The 20,114-nt window shown below is 43.0% G+C and overlaps 2 protein-coding genes across 14 annotated transcripts in view; one reads left to right on the forward strand and one right to left on the reverse strand.

Moving 5' to 3' along the window:
- Cyb5d2 (cytochrome b5 domain containing 2) overlaps window positions 1–20,114 on the forward strand; it is a 44,956-nt gene that overhangs the window by 2,026 nt on the left and 22,816 nt on the right. For 4 of the 5 annotated variants that reach the window (XM_021734582.3, XM_021734583.3, XM_013363802.4 and 1 more), the window contains exons 2-4: window positions 3,734–3,874; window positions 6,512–6,698; window positions 8,843–9,668. In XM_021734582.3, the coding sequence (XP_021590257.1) occupies window positions 3,820–3,874; window positions 6,512–6,698; window positions 8,843–9,059 (459 nt within the window). In that variant the 5' untranslated portion in view covers window positions 3,734–3,819 and the 3' untranslated portion in view covers window positions 9,060–9,668. Of the gene's footprint in view, window positions 1–3,733; window positions 3,875–6,511; window positions 6,699–8,842; window positions 9,669–20,114 lie in introns of those variants that run through there. The other variant, XM_078042689.1, reaches the window with a different exon arrangement.
- Ankfy1 (ankyrin repeat and FYVE domain containing 1) overlaps window positions 6,511–20,114 on the reverse strand; it is a 98,346-nt gene continuing 84,742 nt past the window's right edge. For all 9 annotated transcript variants that reach the window (XM_005337316.4, XM_040269532.2, XM_040269531.2 and 6 more), the window contains 2 exons: window positions 19,015–19,105; window positions 6,511–18,491 (listed from right to left, as the gene is read on the reverse strand). In XM_005337316.4, coding sequence (XP_005337373.1) covers window positions 18,359–18,491; window positions 19,015–19,105 — 224 coding nt within the window. In that variant the 3' untranslated portion in view covers window positions 6,511–18,358. The remainder of the gene's footprint in view (window positions 18,492–19,014; window positions 19,106–20,114) is intronic.

Here is a 20,114-nt window from a genome sequence, read left to right on the forward strand (position 1 = left end):
ATAAAATACAAAGGAAAACGTAGGGAAAGCCTAAGACAAGTAACTACGCTGATATTAAATTAGCATCTTCCACTTGTCATTATCTTAGAGGAACTGGGAAGCTGCTTCTGGCCCTTATATACAAATCACTTCCTTCTCTCCAAGCTCAGCACACATTCCAGCAAGGGGCGCATCTTATCCAGGGGCTACCTAGCAGAGCTGTTTTTTATTTTGTACTTGCCAGTTGAGAGCACTTTTTGGTACACTGTCCTGCTACATGCTAATTCACTTGTCATGGATGTCTGCACAAGTATGGGCAAAAAAACCTTTGATTTCTGAGGTGATTCTTTTTCTTTTGCACTGAGCTCTGAGTTCCTGTTTGCCTGATATTCATTAAATATCCAACTATTGACTGCTACCATGTGTTCTACCTTACAGTAGATCCTGAGGATTAAGAAATTAGATGCCCACATAGTCTGGTAGGGAATGAGACATTCATTTATTCATTTTTTTTATTTGCTATATTTTTATTGATATGATCCACAGAAAACATGTCCCTTTAAGTATACAATTCAGTGGGGTTTTTTTAAGTTAGAAACTCGTACAAACATCACTAATTCCAGAACATTTTTACCACCCAAAAAGAAAATCCATATCCATTAGCAGTCATACTCTGTTCCCTCCTGCCCCCACTCCTGGCAACTCCTACCTACTTTGCTTCTATACATTGACCTATTCTATGCATTTCATGTAAATAGAATCATATATGTTGTCTTTTTTTGCTTGGCTTCTTTTACTTAGGGTAATGTTTTCAAGTTTCATCCGTAATGTGTCATTGTGTATCCATACATCATCCCTTTTTCTAGCTAAATAATATTCCACTGTGTTGATATGCCATCTTTTATCTATGACGAACTTTTTGGATTCTTTTTCCTTTTTTGTCTAGGACAGTTATGTGCAGCATGCGTAGGCACATTTGAGTATAAGATTTTGTGTGAATGTATGTTTTTAGTTTTCTTGGGTATATACCAAGAAGCAGAATAGCTATTATGATAAATCTGTGTTTAACTTTTTTGTAAACTGCCAAATATGCAATGGCTGCACCATTGTATAATCCCACCAGGAAAAAAATTTGTTTCAGTTTCTCCACATTCTCACCAAAATTCTTTAAGTCTCTTTTACTATAGTCATTTTAGTGAGTTTGAAGCAGTATCTCACTGAGATCTTGATTATTTGCATTTCCCTAATAGTTAACAGTGTTAAGCTATGAACTTAATGAGCAGTTGTGTATCTTTGGAGAAAGGTCTATTCAAATCCTTTGTTTTTCAACTGTATCGTATTGATTTTTGAGTTGTAAGAGTTCTTTATATTATGGCTGCTAGACTTTTATCAGATATATGATTTGTAAGTGTATTCTCCCATTCTGTAGGTTATCTTTTCATTTAAAAAAATATTTATTTTTTGGCAATCCTGAAGATCAAATCAAGGGCCTTCTTCATGCTAGGCAAGTGCTTTCCCTTGGAGCTACACTCCAGCCCCTTCATTTTCTTAATCATGACATTTGATGTACAAAAGTTTTAAATTTTGATCAAATTCAATTTATCTATTTCCTTTGATTGTGCTTTTGACATCCTAAGAAATCATTGCCCAGTTAAGATCACAAAGATTTACATCTGTTTTATTCCAAGAGCTTTATAGTTTTAACTGAAAAATTCAAGTCTTTGATCTATTGAAGTTGGGAGCCACAACCAAGTCAAGGTGGCGCCTGGCATTTTGCCAGAAGGAGTGGTTGAGAGGCAATGCCAGCAAGCCATTAGGATGATGATGGTTAAGTTAAGCTGTGTATGGTTATTGGGATAATGACTGATTGCTGTAACTGGATGTTGCTAAATTGAAGCAAGCTGTGTGTTCAGTTGTGTATATGAACCTCTGCTTTCCGGCAATAAGGCGGCTCAGGTGCCTGCTACTTTTGAGTTCTCGGAGTTCCCGTTGGTTCTCTTGGAGTTTCGGTGGAGTTCCGGTTGTGTTCCCGTGGGGTTTGGGCAATAAAGTAGTTCCTGTTTGAACCTACAAGTGGCTTGTGACCTCCCGGTTATTTCGTGCCCAGCCAGACTGCGGCATATTTTAAGTTAATTTTGTATATGGTATGAAGTAGGGGTCCAATTTCATTCTTTTGCTTGTGGCTCTTCACATGTTCCAGCACCCATTTGTTGAAAAGACTATTCTTTTCCTTTGAATTGTCTGGGCACTTTTGTTAACAATCAGTTGGCTTTAAATGTATAGATTTCCAAGTTCAACAGTGAGGTGCTAAGAAACTCAGTGAGACCCTGTCTCTAAATAAAATGCAAAAATGGGTTTGGGATATGGCTCAGTGGACAAGTGCTCCTGAGTTCAATCCCCAATAGCAAAAAAGAAAATCTATAGATTTCATTCAGTCCATAGCTATTGGGAACTTGACTCAAGATTAGGCACTATACCAGACACTGAAGAATCAATATTAAATGAGGTTGGGTGTTCTTTTCCTTGATAAAATGTACAGGCTAGTAATAGAAAAGACAAGACATTAAGTGAATTATGCAATTAATGAATTATTTTGTGATAATCATTAAAAAAGACTAGTTTTATCAGGGACCCTAACCTAGCTGAGGAGACGGAGAGAAAGACAAAGAAAAAGCATGCGCACATGTATGCATATAGTGAATAATGTAGAAAGTGGTGAGGCCAGATGGGCAGTCATTAGTGCAGGGAAGCCATTGTTGCATGACATGTTAAGAACTTTGGACATTGCCACAGGACAAAGGAAAGTTATTCAGGATATGGGGGGGGGGGCGGGGCAGAGGAATGACATAATGAATTCATGTTTAAAATATCATTCTTGGGTTGGGGATGTAGCTTAGTGGTAGAATGCTTGCCTAGCATGTGCAGGGCCCTGGGTTTGATCCACAGCACTGCAAAAAAGGAAAGTCTAAGTGTTATATGGAGAATATATTTGTGGGGCAAGAATGAATGTGGAAAAATCTGCTAGGTGTCTGCTGTGACAGTTTAGATGTGAGCTGATGGCAGCCTGGGCTTGTTTGGTGGCATGTGGAGACAAGTAGATACAAGAATTTTTTTGGAAGGAAAAATAGGACTTGGGCACTGAGTACTTGTGAGGGGTGAAGGAGGTGTCAAGGATCACATTCCTGGAATGGTTGACATTTACTGAGATAGGAAAAACTAGAGTAGGTGCAGGTTTCCTGGGGTAGGAGTTGCTGATGACTATTAGTTCACTGTGAACATTTTGAACTTGTGATGTCTGTAAGATGACTGAGTGATGGTGAGTAGGTAGTTGGATATATAGGTCTGGTACCCAAGAGAGGTCTAAACTAAAGATACAACTTTGGTGATCTTTGACATACAGGTAGAATTTGAAAACAGAAGCATGAATAAGGTTGTCAAGTGAGAGGGTGTAGACAATAATCATTCCCTGAGGCTTGTGACAGGAGCTAAAAAAAGAGGAAGAAAACCAGGAAGGTAGCATCATGGAAGCCAAAGGAAGTGGTCAGCTGTATTAAATGTTACTGAAAGTAAATGAAAGAATGTGCCAAATGTCAAAGAAATGTATTTTCCAGATTCAGGGGTGTCTATCACAGAGGAGGGAGATTACATTTCCTGGAGAAAGGGGTTATCAGGACAATCTTTTGAAAAGAAATTTTTAAGTTCATACAGTGTTGGTAATTTACAACTGAATCTGTTGGAAACTTCTCTCCTGCAGGCCGAGATGCATCCAGAGCATTTGTGACTGGAGACTACACTGAAGCAGGCCTTGTGGATGATGTAATTGATCTGTCCTTCTCTGAGATGCTGATACTTCAAAATTGGATTTTATTCTATGAGAAGAATTATGTTTTTGTTGGTGGGTAGTCCACAGGTCATTTCCATAGATTTCACTTGGTTGTTCTGCAATGTTTTTCAAAAGGCCAGATTTATTTATGAATTGGGCTAAAGGTTAAAATATGAAAAATTTTATATATTTTTAAAAATATTTTAATGTAGTTCAGTGTGGAGTTCTTGCTTAGCATGCATGAGACCATGGGTTTCATCCCCAGCATCCTCCCACCCCAAATCTGAAAACCAGCTCTGGATTTTTCAGTGTGGCAGTGAGCCCCTGATGGAGATGGATGGGCATCTGTTTTTATCACAGTCATGGAAGAGGATTGCCAAACCATTTTGCCTTAGCCTCAGGTGCCCAAAGCCGATGGGTGCCTGTCCCATTCTTGAACTAAGCCAGCTCCAGGAGGGCAGCTTCACTGTCTTACTCTTTTCAGGCATCTAGCTTCAGCACACAGCCAGGAAGCTTGAAGTCTAAAAATTGGTGTGCAGTTTGACAGTACCCTTTTATTTTGCTCTCTAAGGAGACCCAAAATCTTAAGTGAACTGTCTCCAGGGTGGAAGTTATGCTAATCAGACATTTTTTAGCTGGATGTGAGGCACACACCTGTAATCTCAGCAACTCACGAGGCTAAGACAGGAGGATCACAGGTTCAAGGCCAGCTTCAGCAACTTAGTGAGACCCTGTCTCAAAAAAATAAAAAGGGCTGTGGATGTAGCTCAGCAGTAAAGAACCCCTGGTTTTTTCCACCAGTACGAATGATTGGATGAAAGAAGGAGTGAATATTTGTTAAAGGCAATTGTGTAATTACTGGTGATACATGAGGGAACTCATCTTAAATGAAAAGATAACTAACAGTGTCCTAAGACACTGCTAACAATAGATTCCTTCAAGGGCACTGAGAGCTGGGAAGGCTAAGAAATTTGTATTTTAGGAAGCCATTCTAGGGTTTTAAATAGGCATAGAAATGACATGGTAAGATGCATGTTTATTTATCTATATGTCTTGTCTATCAATCCATTCATCTTGGGTGTTGAACCCAGGGTATTCTATCATTGAACTACATCCTCAGTCTATTTTATTTTTCATTTTGAGACACAGTCTCATTAAGTTGCCATCCCTGACCTTATGATCCTTCTGCCTTGGCCTCCCAAGTAGCTGGGATTGCAAGTGTGCTTCGCCATGTCAGGCTCAATTCATGTTTTGTCCAAATACTTTGTGGATAAAGAACTGTAGGGGGGCCTGAGATGACACAGAGACTTTTTGGGAGGCTATTGTCACAGTCTGTGGTTTGGTTTAAGATAGTAGTGGTAGAAATGGAAAGGAATGGACAGAATTGAGATATGTTTTAGAAGTAGGATTGACAAGATTCACTAATGGATTTGACATGAATTAAGGGAAGTATATATTTGGATGTGAAAGAGGGGGAGTCAGAGAGATCCCAGGCTCCTCATCCAAATAACAGAGGCCAGAAGTGACATAAAAAGATTTGAGGAAGTCAGGGAGGGATTGGACTTGACATGCACGGAATCCTGAACATGTAGAATATACGTGCCAGTGGAATCTGAGTCAGTTCTTGGTGACTGCAGAGGTAGGACACACACAGCTGGGGACAGGCAACACATAATACCACCTATGTAATCAAACCTTACAGAAGTGCTTTCTGTTGTTTCCCTTGCCCTGTGACAGAAGCTGGCTGTGATGGCCATTTTTACCTCAAGACTTGGACACATTAGGACCCTGCACCCAAGGAGAACTGATCTGTTTTGGTTCTGGCCTGTAGGCTGCAGACCACTTGCTAGCTGCTGCCATAGTTTGGACTTTAATTTTGACAGGCATTTTAAATTAAAACCAGTTTCCAGTCATGTCCACTGAAAGCCTGAGCCATTGAAGGGGAGAAAGTGGGCATCAGGCCAGACTTCTTACTAGCTTCATAGCCTTCCCTAGTTGCTGGATCTCCTAATTTCTGTCTTATAGATATGAAAACAATTATTTCTCTCAGATAGGTTGCTATGGGGATTTTAAACTGTTGGTGAAGTGCTGATACAAAGTAAGTATAAAAGTATATAGCATAGTGTCTGATACAAAGTAATTGCTCAGTAAATAACTTGTAAATAGTTTGATTTGAGCAGAATTGAGTTACACAAATGTAAACCAATAAGCTATTCATTCAAACATTTGTTGAATACCTATTGTGTGCCCTAAGCTTTGTAAAGCATTAGTAAATGAATCACACAGTGTTCTACCTTCAGGGAACCAATGTCTGGAGGCAAGAAAGATTCAGGAATTTCTGCACTGGAAGATAGTTCAGACAGAAAAGGGATGCTTATATGGATGGAGTCTTGTAGGATGCTGACAGAGACTGAGAAAGCACCAAAAGTCCTTCCAGGGCTGTGGTGTAGCTCAGTGGTAGAGAGCTTGCCTAGCATGTACAAAACCTGGAGTTTGATCCCCAGCACTACATTCACACATATGCACATACGTGCGTGCACTCGCACAAAGTGTCTCTAGTACAAGTTCTCAATAAGCAAGTACCCAACAGGCTATTGTAGTGCACTGAATTCCAAACCCCTGGGAACTTGAGCTTGATTCAAATGGCTCAGCATCTTTTCATGCTTCTCCCCAACTTTTACTCTGACTTCAGCTCTCCTGTCACCACAGGAAGGGTGATAGGAAGGTTCTATGGAGAAGATGGGCAGCCAACCCCAGAACTGATTCAGGTGGAAGCCATGATGGTCAAAGGCCTGGAGGCAAATAAACGGGAACAGAAAGAGAAGCAGAAGTTCCCACCCTGCAATGCTGAGTGGAGTGCCACCAAGGGTAGCCGCTTCTGGTGTTCCCAAAAGAGGTAAGCCAGCTTCTGCTCCCTTCCATCTCTTATCCAAATCGAACTTCTAGGCTGTCCTGCCTGCATTGTTCAGGGAATCCATGAATTGTTAACCCAGGGAACTTTTTCAAAATACATGTGCTCTATAATAGTGACTCAACTTTGGTTGCATGTTAGATCTTCTGGGGAATTTAAAAAAATGACTGATGGTGGGATCTTCTTCCAAATGATTGAGTAACACTAGGATTCAGACTTGGATCTGAGATTTGAGTATCTCCCACTGTCCCCTGCCCCAAGACCCTGGGGGTCTGGCAGTGAGGAACAGGCATGAGTATTGTTTCTCACTTGCTTTGACACATTCAGCCAACTATGATTTGGGTTTCTTGTCTGCCAGTGCACATTATTCCTGCCTGCTGGAGAAAAGGATGGGAAGATGGCCCATGCCATGATGCCCTTTAAAGGCACTGCACATTCTGAGTAATTCCAGGAGGTACAGGCTAGATGGAAAAGTCTTTCCCTGCAAGAACAAAGTGAGGTGAGCCTGATTAGAAATGATGCCACAGAGATTGTTCCGGTTTGATTTGGGAAGCTGGAGAAACTGGTGTTTTTACTACTTTAATCATGAGGCCAGCCAGACTTGAGGTTCAACTCAAGACTCTCAAATTGCCTTTAGCTTTACTAAAGGGACAAAAGAAACCAGAAATTGGACAAACTTTCTAGCCTCAAAGACCTCAAAATGAGTCCAGTTCTTACTGAAAAGGGACAGGGACTGTTGGGGGGAGTTCACATCCCTAAGTGCTAAACACCCTCTTCTGCAGGGCAGGTGGCTCACTGTGTGGACAAAAGCAAGCAGTCAAGCTACCAGTATTCCCTAGACCCTGCTACTATATCATCACCCATTAGAGGAGTGGGGTAAAGGAAGGTGCAGGAAGGAAAGGCCTTTCTCTCCTGAACACCATTTTTGAAGATTCAGCTTCTCTAGTGTCATGTGAGAACCTGGCCTTTGCACTTTAGGGGGAGGAGCTGGGATCTGAGTGGGCTTTCCTGGAGCACAAGTTCCAATGCAGGTGGCCTGAGAACACTTGGCTGCCATAGGTCATCCCAGGGGCCTATGGAGTACATTTAGATGCTTGCCTGTGCTCTGCTGGAAAGCCTGCCTCCCTCTCCCTCTCGTCTGTCTTCTGAACCCTGCCTTGCTTTCAGGACTGAGCTGCTCAAGTGAATGTGTGGGCCCTATCCCTGAGCCTCAGCCCAGTTTGTTGTTTATGAGAGAAATGTGTGTCTCTGAGAGAAATGAGCTCTGAAGATAGGACTCAGATATGGAGTAAGGATCACCAGTGGAATGGATGGCTAGATGGGAAGGAGGTATTTGGGGCCCTAACAACCTTGTTCTTAGGTAAGCTACAAGTGGGATGGTTTCTAACTGGGTAGCAGTTTTTCTGATAGCAAGTAATCCTGGTCCCAGGCACTGGAACATATATGAGGTATCAATTCTAAGAATCTCATTTTCCTTTCGCAAGACCTCTGAGTCCACAAGACACAGAATTCGGTACCCTAACATGAGTTAGGACTCTGTCTAGGACAGGAGGTTGCCAGACTATGTTGGGCCGAGCTGAATCCTCTTATCTCTGAAGCCTGGTGGCATCAAGAGCTAGGCCTATACAAGGACCAGTACAGCTGGCAACAACTCTTGATGTGAGTGGCTCCCAGAGAAGGCTGACTTAGCTGGCCAAGACCTACCAAGTTGCCCAATTCCCACCAAGTTCCCAGGCCCTAGAGTTAAGATGTCCTGCACTGGGATAGAATGGGGACTAGAGAAGAGAAGCTTACATGCCCAAAGGTGGGATCCTTTCCCAGCTATCAGCATCCTACAGGGAAGAGGTGGTGCGTTTTTCAAAGGCACTAAGCAACAGCCAAAGAGCAGTGAAAGGGACAATGGGCACTGTCTTTGACCCGGAGAAAGTAGTGTTGGTGCCATGCAGGGGAAGCTGGAGGAAGTCAGGAGAGCAAGAAGGCTTGGGCTGAATGTTGCATAATGCAGCTTGGGATAGCACTAAGGTAGGAAGTGGAATAGCTTCTCCTTTTCATAAGTTCTCACTGGCTACTTTCTTTGCTCTTTGTCACAGAAAAACTCACTAAAGAGACCTCTTTTTTTCTGTCCATAGTGGAGGTGTGAGCAGAGACTGGATTGGTGTCCCCAGAAAGCTATATAAGCCAGGAGCCAAGGAACCCCGCTGTGTATGTGTGAGAACAACCGGCCCCCCTAGTGACCAGCTGCCTGACAACCCTACACACACAAATCGTGGGGACTTGGATGACCCCAACTTGGGGGAATACACAGGCTGCCCACCTCTGGCCATCACATGCTCCTTCCCACTCTAAGCTGACACCCTGAATCTTGATAACACAGGGAACCCTGCCGAGAACTTATGCTCCTGTGTCCTAGGATGGCCCCTGGCAAGACACAGAAAGGTCTTGAAGGAATCTGACCACATCCTGCAAATGTGCCTCACCATGGGCTCCCCATTCTGGTGACAGGCAAGAGATTGGCAGCCAGCCTCATACTTGTCTGCCTGTTCTGACACTATTCCTCCTAGGCCTATTTGTGACCTTCCTTCAGAGCCCTCAGAAATTAATGGGCACAGATATGACCAATTCAGAAATAATGGGATAAACAAGGGGAAAGCTCTGAGCTTTCTTTCCTGTGGACTCCCAAGCTGCCTAATCAGCTGCCGGCCTGGGCCCTGCCCATAACCCCAGCTCTGTCAGCATCTGAAGCAGTGGCAGAAAGGGGCAGTGTCTCAGCAGATACAACCCAAAAAACTGTGCAGGTTAACAGCACCAGCAGAAGGCAGAACACTTGTGATCACTGACTTTCATGACTTTTCTTCTGATTTCCACCCCAAGGCAAACTTGAATTTACAACCCAAAGCCCGTTGGCTTGATTAGAGCTCCTGCAATAAGCATGGATAATAAAATGGGGTAGGCCAATTCTGGAATTGGAAAGTTTTTGCATATACATGGCTACAGTAAATCCATGTGTCTCTGAACAAAATAACAATTTAAAGCAAGGATATTCTTTTAAACACTTAAAATCAGGTGTGGTGTGTTTATAATGGGAGAAGTCTGCATAGTGATTGAAAGGTAGTTTTGCTATAAAGTTAAGTGATTAGCCTAACATCAACATCTAGGCAAGACTGCAAATGTCATTGCAAAGAGCCCTGACTCAAAGTGGCTGGGCTTACAACCTGTCCAGCAGTGTGTATGTCTAAGGTCCTCTGTAATCACCTACACTTGACAAATTTCATACTCTGTTACCTTTTTTTTTTTTTTTTTCTTTTTGTGGTGCTGGGGATTGAATCCATGGCCTTGTGCATGAGAGGCAAGCACTTTACCAACTGAGTTATATCCCCAGCCCTCTCAGTTATTTCTTGAATTCTTATTAAGTAGATGAGGGCAAGGAATGTTTCTGGTTCACAGATAAGGACATGAAGACTGATGCTGTTACAGGTTGTGGGCTTGCCTTATCTGAGCCTTCCCCTCAGCTCTCTCTCCATCCCCACCCCAGGCCTACCCCACCTAGACCTGTACCTCTTCCTGTCTCTTGCCCTTCCCTTTGAGTATGCATTAAAGAGGTCACTTCTATGACATCACAAATAAAATACTGTCCCTCAACCCCATGGTAGTGGGTAATTATCATAACTACTTCCTATTACAGCCAAGCATTTTGAAAGAATAGCTTATACTCAGGATCTTTGTTTTTCAACCCTCATTTGCTATGTAGCAGTCACCTGCCTTCTCTACTCAGTAGCAAGATCAATTCTGTACTGGTAAACACCATAGTCACAGTCAGTTCTTATCTAACTTGAGCTCTTGATCCTGTTGACCATGAGGTCCTCCATGGAACCCTTTTGGCTTTATCCTGGTTTCCTTTTCTCTGACTCTTCCTTCTCAGTCTCCTTGAACACCTGGCCTTTCCCATGAACCTCTTTCTACTGGCTCTCCTCCCTCCTATTTCAGCAGCCACTTTTACTGCCAGGCTTTACCTCCAGAATGAGCAGCTTTCCAGAGTCTTCCCCGTGTTTGATACTGTTTTCATCATTCCACCCACAGCCCTTGTTCTCCAGGAGAGCAGCACCTCCATCTCCACCTGACCCCAAGAAAAAGTCCTGGCAATTGGTCATAGCTCCTTCCTCCCTCCTTCCCACCACTCTCCAAATCCTGCAAGTCCTACTTCCTCAGTTCTCTTGCCATTCCTGTATCTATTCCTGAACTATTCTGGAACTACTGCAGGAGTCCACACTCCTTCCTCCTCACTGCTGCAAGTCATCTTTCCTGGCGATGACAGGGCTCACCATACCCCAGTGAAGCCTCAGTGGCTCCCTACATCTAGGAGAACTAAGTACCAGATCTCCAAAACCTTTGCAAAGGTGGCTTTTCTGTAGCCTATCTCCTTCTAGTCCCTGTATCTCCTGTATCCTCCCATGTATATCTGCTCTCCAGCCTTCCTCTCAAAGTATTATGCCTACAATGCCTTCACACATGTGGTTTCCTCTGCCTAGAACAATATCTTCTCTGCTTTTTTTCTTCAAAATCCAGCCTCTCTAGGATGCCTTCATTAACCACTGGCCCAGAGGCTGGATCTAAATGCATTTTCCCTAAGTTCTCATAGCACTCTGTTCACTCCCATAAGAATATATCAGTGTGCTTTAGCCATGCATTTCCTATCAGCCTCTTTTCAGTGAATCACACTGAGGACAGAAGCGCAGGTTCTTCAGCTTTGTACACACATATTCACAGTCCTCAACATGTGGCAAGGGCACAGGGTTAGATCTATTTTGGCAATGAGGCAACTAAGGCCCCCTAAATTTAAGATGCCAGAGCAATGCAGCTGAGCCTGGAATTCGGTTTTTGACTCCTGATTCAGTGCTATTTCCATTCCACCACATTTCTGCATGTCTGCTCTCCCTGGGGGCAGAAGCAGAAAGCAGGAGAGCTGAAATTAGGACCTTGTTCTGAGTTTCCCGCAGCTCTGAGGTCAGTGCCTGAGGCTCCTCTGTTGACTGGAAACTGCCTTCAATTCCAGGTTAACTGGAAACTAATCACTCCTTTGGTCATTCAGCAAGTACCATTAAGACCTTACTAAGTTCCTACTAAGGCTGGGTGATGTGGTGCAGGCCCTGTAATCCCAGTGGCCTGGAGGCTGAGGCAGGGATTTCTTAAGCCAGCCTCAGCAACTCAGTGAGACCCTATCTCATTAAATAAATTATAAAATAGGGCTAGGGATGTGGCTCAGTGGTTGAGTGTGCCTGGCACCAGAAAACAAAACAAAAAACCTTACTATAGGAGAGGCATTGAATTGCATGAGGATAGGGGAAAGTGAAGATCCTAGCCTCTGGGACTTACTATATGGTGGAGGAGCCAGAGGCCATTCTTGGGCAGGAGTGCAGGGATAGTGTAAGGGACAAGCCCAGAGATGTGTAGACCCTTCAAAACAAACTGCAAAGGGAGCAAAACAGGTGTCTTTAGTGGACTTTGGCAGAGCCTAGAAGGTGCCTGGTCTCTGACTTAAGCAAAACTTCTGAACCCACGTTCCAGGACAAATTGGCCAGCCTTGGGCACCTGCTCAGTTCCTTGCTCAATGAGAGCTCATTTCTCCTTTGCTACCAACCATTTACTTAGTGGTAAAGAACTTCCCTCATGTTAGAGCAAATGATTCATGATTCGAAGGGCTGTCATAAGCTTGTGATTAATGGAGAAATGCCTCTTCTCTTTCCAGTAAAGGTAACCCTGGGCAAAACTGCAGAGAAGGGCAGTCCCTTCCTGATGGAAGCCACAGAAAGTCCAGCTTAGGCTGAGCATTCAGTCAGACTTGAGGGAAGTAGAAGAAAATGTGTTGGGCAACTGTGCCAGGCTGTGCCCTGTGCAAGGAGCTTTGTTCTCATTTAATCTCCATGTCAGCCTTGAGAGGTTTCCATTTTATGGCCCAGAAAAGAGGCATAAAGTTCTCTCCATCTTTTACTAGAGGTAGAATTTCCTTAGCTACCATACCTACTTCCTACCACAAACAGCCATTATATAGCTGTTATCAATGATTAAAGTAGCCATCAAGTTGACAGAACTGAGCTGGTTTTTTTCCCCAAACCAGTGAGCAGTGTCAAAAGAAAAAGGCTGGGCAACTGCTTGCAAACATGTTGAAGGTAATCTCATCACCTGCCTTTCAATTCTGAGAATTCAGTTTGCTATGAACACAAAACTAAGAGGAGTCTGGATTTTTAAAAAAATTTTTTTTTAGTTATAGATGGACACAACAATACCTTTATTATTTATTTATTTATTTATATGGTGCTGAGGATCGAACCCCAGTGCCCCACGCATGCAAGGCAAGCAAGCTACCATTGAACACAACACCAGCCCTGAGTCTGGGTTTTTAGTGACATCTCAGTCACTGTATAATGAAGCCTGTCAAAACCCCCATCTCATCTCTTGCTTTGCTCTAGGAAAAGCTGCTAACTAAAACCTCAATCCCACAGAAAGGTTGGGGCTGTGTCCCTCTGAGGGCAACCCTGAGCTGGACCCCTCTCCCTTGAGACTCTGCTGTTCTGCTAGAGGCCCCAGATTTGGTCAAGTGGGCAGCAGAGAGATTGCAGCCATCAACCTCCTCCAGAGGCCCTAGGGTAAGAACACGAGAACCTGTGTGCTTGGAAGAAAGGAAGGACATATTAATGACTACTGATCATTTTCCTCCAGGCAGACTTGTGAGCTAGGAGACTCTGGTCACCTCAATTATATAGACAGGGAAACTTAGGCACAAAATTATGCAGCTTGCCTAATACTATCAGCGAATCAATGACAAAGCAGAAGTAAAGCCCAGTGCTCTTTCCTGGTTGGGCAAAAACATGAAAGTCAACATCCACCAGGCTGCTAATTGTGCTACACATCAGTGACAGGGTGATTATCTTCAAGGACAACTACTAGAATTACTTGGGATTGTTGGGCATGGTGGCACATACCTGTAATCTCAGCAGCTCAAGAGGCTGAGGCAGGAGGATTGCAAGTTCAAAGCCAGCCTCAGCAACTTAGCAGTCATAAGCAACTTGCAAGACCCTGTCTCAAAAAACAAAAAGGGCTGGGGATGTGGTTTAGTGGTTAAGCACTCCTGGGTTCAATTCTTGGCACAAAAAAATTATTACTTGGGATTAAGTGGAAGTTCTTAATAGTACCTATTAACCACAAGAGAATACATTGGAGAATAAGCTGTATTAAAACTGGTTGGAACTGGGGGAGTAAGCAAAATGAAAGGTAAAGAAAAGGAATACAATGTTAGTGCAATAAAGTGTTTTGAGGGCCAGGTGAGCTACTAGATTTGTACAGGGGTTTTATGAATCACTAAATCTTAATTTGTAAGCCCCTAAACCTTCTATAGTTTGCTCTGAAGCGGTGGTGCCAGACTTTCCTTCAAACCTTGAATGGATCTTCTTGAGTTGCTCCTAAATAATGGAACCAGAGGGGTTATTTTCAGGATCCTTTGAGGAATTTCCATAGGATCAGGAACTGGGATTATGCAACTTCAACCACACCCATTGCCATGCACTAAAAAGTCTGGACCCAGAGCACCGAAATTCAGGCAGTTGCTTGCTTTCCGTGAAATAGCTACTTTCTGATTTGTTATCACCAGTATGTTTCCGGAAAAATGTTGGAATTCAAATGTTCCTAGAGGGTAGCTGTTAAAAGTAATTTATTCACATGTCAAGAGTTTTTGTTTGTTTTTAATGCTTATTGGTACTTCTGCATTAGAAGTAACTACAAATGTCTTATTAAAGTTTCCACTTGAAATGCACAATTTTACCTCATTTTATTATAAGGAATTGTTACAGAAAATCCAAATATCAGTATTTGAAAAATACATTCCATTACACAGACTCAAAAAAAAAAAAAAAAAAAGCCCATAAGCGCCATGGTCCTATATGATGCCATTATCCCACACTGAGCACCACCTCAAATGATGTGGAAGCCAAGGTGATCAACCCAAATGTGTACCTGCAGTTTCTGCCCAGCTACTGCCCTTGCCCTTGGTACCACAGGGTTGTCATGGAACAGCCAACTCCACACATCTGCCAAAAAGGCAAGTCATTAGGTCAAGCAGTCTCAAGACTCCTTAGTTACAGAGAACCAATGTTGTCAGTTGTAACAGGTTAATATATTATTTACGCCACACAAAAGAGAAACTGTACAGATGATGATCTTCCAAAGAAAATGTTTAAGGCATCTACAACTTTTGGGGATTTAAGTGTTTTGTTTATATCTGGTCAGACACTCAGCTCTTCACTAAATCACTGCCACAGGGTGTGAGTGTGGCTTTCAGTGCCTGGGTAACCATTTTCTCTCTGCTGGCTCCTCTCTCCAGCTGGGAGGAGAAGCTCTGGTGCTTCACATGGTTATTCTGGGGCTTTTGTGAAGGAAGCAAGTGTTTCTATGATGGAAGTGTACATTTAATTGTGCATGCCACTGTCACCTGGATGTTTGCTTTGCCTCGGGTCTAAGCATTACATAATTCAGAAGTGTTCTTTTTCTCCGGATGAAGGAAACCTAGTGGAGCTCAGTGATCTTCCTGTTTCCAAGCCTTCCCTCCCCTCCATGCCTGTGGACAAGATTAACATAGGAACAATTTCTTACAATACATGAGACGTGAATCAGGAAGAATAGAGAGACCACATGCACACTGAGCTCCACACAGGGGCCCATTCGGGTATAGAGGGCGAAGCTGATCAGGGTGGTCAGAAATGACTGAAGGCTCTGAGGTAGAGGACTGATGGTCATGTGGACCCCACTCCTTGGAGAGAATGTGGCAGGTGAATTGAGCAATCTAATCCAGCCTCAACTAAATTGATAATTGGTGTTGACAGTGTACAGGCACAAAACTGCAAATGGAACATGTGTTCTAATACATCATTCAGTGAGACACCACTGGAAAGACAACTGAAACTAGAGTCCTAAGTGTAGGCACTTAAGTTTGTGGGACATTTTTGAGTTAGAGGATCACGGCAAATTAGTTTAAGCCATTCAATTTATACATATCACATGGTTTGTACCTCTGTCTTAAGTCTGGCAACGAGCAAGAGATAGTTACAGAGCTAATTCAGCATTAACAATGTTGAATGATGCAGCAAATTATATTTCAGCAAAGTTTATTTTTCCTGCTCTATTCATTCACAATTGGCAACTTTCCAAATGAATAAAATTAAATTTTGCTACTAGTACTCAAGCTACTGATTAAAATTTAACAAGAACAGCTAGGCAGTTTTGTAGTCAAGTCTTGACAGCATGAAGAGCATAAGAGGGACACAGAGTGTGTCTGGTCCTGGCCAGGGCAGTGTATGTTGGGGTCCCACAGGGCAGATACCCCTCAAGGAGCTTGCTGAGTGCAGCCCAGTGAGCAGCAAGCAGTGTAGTAGATTTAGGGAGATTTCCTAAGACTTGGGAAAGAGGCCTATTCTATCACTACATGAATGCACCAGTGCAGAACTCAAAAAATGTTCCCCCCCATCCACGGTTGGTCAGTATCATTGCTGTCCCTGGACTCTGAATAAAAGCTTGAACCAACACATTTTAAACATGATCTTAAGATTTTAAGTGCAAGTATAGGTGAGACTTTTATTGAAACTGGCATGGGAGGGCAAGGGCAGAACAATCCCTGATTGAATTCCTGTCCTTTCCTTTCCACTGTGAACATTAAAAGAACAAGTATGTATGTACCGACCACCTCAATTCATATCTAAATCATAATTATTTTGCTTTCTAAATGTCAAGCTACCTAATGAAGCCCTATGTTCTTGTGGGCCTTTTCAGGCAACAGAAAATGGAAACTGACCACATACTTAAACATGGTCATTTACCAAAACTTGGTCAAATATTTTATAAAAATTCTGTATGAAATATATCACAGACTGGGTGAAGGGAAATTTTTCTCATTTTTTTAAACATTGTGCACAAGCTCATATTAACATAAAAAGCATATATATCTTATAAATCACAGAAATATTTTTTAAAAGTAGCACTCTGGTTTATCAGCGCATTTTACACACATATTTAGGCAATAAAATGTTTAAATCTACAGCAACATAGAGGACATACCACTATCCAAAGGAGAAACAAACAAAACAGGGATGTTGCAAAATAACACTCAGTCCCTTTTACACATATATCCATACTTCATTAATGCAAAAAAAATGTAGTGGTTATTAAGTGTCTGAAAAAAATCAGTATTTTTGAGATTGTTAATCTCTGAATATAACTATATAGCACATATTATTCATCTCAGAATTGAATATTATTAAAAAGCAGTGGTAAAAGTTTCTTTTTCAATGTGCATTTTTTAAAAACTGGCCAAACCTTCAAAAGAAAAGAAGTTTAACACCTCAGAGTCAATAGATGTATGTACTAGCAGCAACTAAGGCCCAAATGAGTTCTGGAGGCCTCAATCAGCAATCAAGTCAGAGCCTTCCAAAATGGTTTGCACACATTTGGCCAGGGCCTTCAGCTATTGGCTTTTGGGGCAGGCAAGCTACACAGAACTGGGATCAACAGCACTAACAGCATAACCGGGAAAGGTTTCAGCAAGAAGCATTCATGTCAAGGAGATGGGATCTGCCAGCCTGAGGCTGGAGAAGGCCTTAGGGCTGCAGTCTTGTTGATCCTCCCCTCTGGGAACTTGGCCTTTATGAATCTCTTGCTCTAAGAGACACTCAGCAGGAGTTTCCTCTAAGATTAGGGTGGGCTGAGGTTTAGCCACAGCTGAACATTAGAATCACTGCTGTGAGGAGAATGTGTGAGTTTATTTTTGATTATGGATTTTTAAATAGGAATCACCAATGATGCAGCTATATAAAAAGTGCGGCACAATAAAAGTGCATTTCCTCCACCACTCACTTAGTGGCAGAGTGACTAAGGACTCCACAGACAGGACGCAGCAAGACGAGAGAATGAGACAGCTGCTAGGAGGTGTCAAGCCACCACACTGTACTCCTGACACCTGGGCAGCATGAACACTAGTAAAGCTTTCAGTTGTTAAGGCCACGATTTTTCAGCTCTCATCTTTGAACCCTGTTTAGAAAGATTTCACCTTTTTAAAAGGGGCAGCTTGCTAAAAATACAGCTTAGCTTAAAAAAAGAAAAAGAAAAAAAGAAAAGACTTCAGGGTAAGAGGATCCTATTAACTTTATGAAAACACCGCAGAAAAGTCCAGAGCCACTTAACCTAGAGTGAAGCCAGCTCTCATGATACAGCCAGCTTCCCACTCTGTTAGGCTCTGCCTTGTAAGCCAGCCCAGGCAGGAAGACTTAGGAATGCTCTGAGATGGACACTAAGCTACTGGAGGGAAAATGTTCTCAAAGTGTCCTTGAATGTTGCTAGCAGAATGGGGTCTAATTCCTATCATGTTTACCACTTAGGCTAAATGGCCTGGTCCAATTAGTGAGACATCTAGTGAACTCAATCACAGTCTGACATACTGACAATCATACAGAATTATTCGAAACGGGATCACGGTCCTTAATTGTTCCAGTATTGCCGCAGGAAGACGACTGCCAGCTCCTGCTCTAGGTGGGGGTCCGGAGGGGCAGGCTGGTGAGCAGAGCAGCTGCTGGGGAGGTGATGGGGATGTGGCCTGGGCGTCCTGGGAGCTAAGAGACTCCACCCAGTGTCAGTACATCAAAGCAAATGTTGCAGACTCGCACAGGCTTGTTCAGATCAAACTTTATAATAGGAATTTCCTTGGTAGAACATTTATGGCAAAGCAGACGTCCGCAATGCCGACTGTGGAAGCAAAGAAAGGAAGTATGAGAGGGATCCTCACAAAGAGACTGTTGGGCATAGGAACAGACAAGGCTCTGTGGCCAATTCTGCCAATTACCAGCCAAGTTACTCCAATTCATGCATAATTTTTAGTCCATAAAAACAAAATTCTAGACAATAATTAAGCTCAAGCAATACAGAAGGCTTCATTTAAAGATAATGAGCAGTTCAGCAAACAAAATGGTTCACTTTAATAGGGACAGCTCCTTAGTCCTCTCAGTACAGCAGCCAGCACTCAGGCACACTGTGAGGGCAATAACTCAGCTCTGCTACAAGCCCAGGGCAAATGACAGGCCTGACAGACTATATGAGAACTTTGTGCTGTAGCAGCCATCAGGAAAGACACCAGTTGGACTGCTCTCTGCCCTGCCTACCTCTCTGAAGGACCCTGTTTGATCCTGCCATTTCATCATTCCGTTTGGTCAAGTTTTGCCCAGGAGAGTTCATAGCTTATCATAAAAAAGGCAGATGACAGAGGACTTACCAGTGATGCTTGCGAGTTGTGACTCCAAACTTGGCAGTGCACTCGTAGCAGTTGGAGCCATCACACCATGGAGGTTCCTTGGACAGCATGTCTGTAATACACACAAAAGACTAGTTCCTGCAAGACGGTGACTGTGCTAGGCAGGACACAGGGTGGAGGGGGCAGGGAAACAAACCAGTAAATAGCACTGCAGCATGATGGGAGAGAAGAAGGAAAGGAATGATGTGTTCTAACATGGCGAGGAAAAGCTCACAGAGAAGACTGTGGATTATGAGGCCTCATCAGTTCAGGGGGAGGAGGTAACACTGTTCAAGGAGGGGAAACAGCAGCACCTGGGCAGAGATACACATAAGTCAGGGCAGCTGGAGTATGAGGTACAGTAGGGAAAGCAGAGACCACACAGCTGGAGAGGTTGGGGGTAGAGGGGTGATCAGGGGAACATAGCAGAGAGGACCAAGACAAAAGAAACTGAGGGGACAGAATCTGTGATTTGGGGCCTGAAAGGAGTGCAGGATATGAGGGAGGCAGGGAGGATTCCCAAGTTTGTGGATGGAGTGACTGAGTGTGGTGGGGCCACCAGCACAGAAGAGACCTAAGGAAAGAACTAGAGCATATGAGCTGTTTCACATTCCAAGCTGAGAGTTAGCAGTGGAGATAACCCATTACAAGTATTTATGTACTGAGCTCTAACTGCACGCCAAGTATTGTGCTGACCACTCTGTAGAGAGAGGCTAAGCTCAGGGGAGGGAGCAGTACACGGGCCAGTCACCTTCTAACTGAGCACTTTCTAGTACAAGCACACAATGGCCGTCTGCTCCAAGCTCTCAAAAGGCCAACATAGTGCCTGGCACCTGGAAAACTAAAGCAGACTAGGTATCACAAACACTATAATTGACACATAATAACTATACATATTTATGGATTACAATGTGATAATTCAATACATGTATACTGTGCAATAATTAAATCAGGGTAATTAGCATTTCCCTCTACTGGAACATTTATCATTTCTTTGTGTTGAGAACCTTTGAATTCCTTTCTTCTAGTTCTTTATAAAATATATAACCAATGGTCATAGACTAAGCACCCCACTATGCTGT

Source organism: Ictidomys tridecemlineatus, chromosome 3 (genome assembly GCF_052094955.1).
Source record: "Ictidomys tridecemlineatus isolate mIctTri1 chromosome 3, mIctTri1.hap1, whole genome shotgun sequence".
Lineage (NCBI taxonomy): Eukaryota > Metazoa > Chordata > Mammalia > Rodentia > Sciuridae > Ictidomys > Ictidomys tridecemlineatus.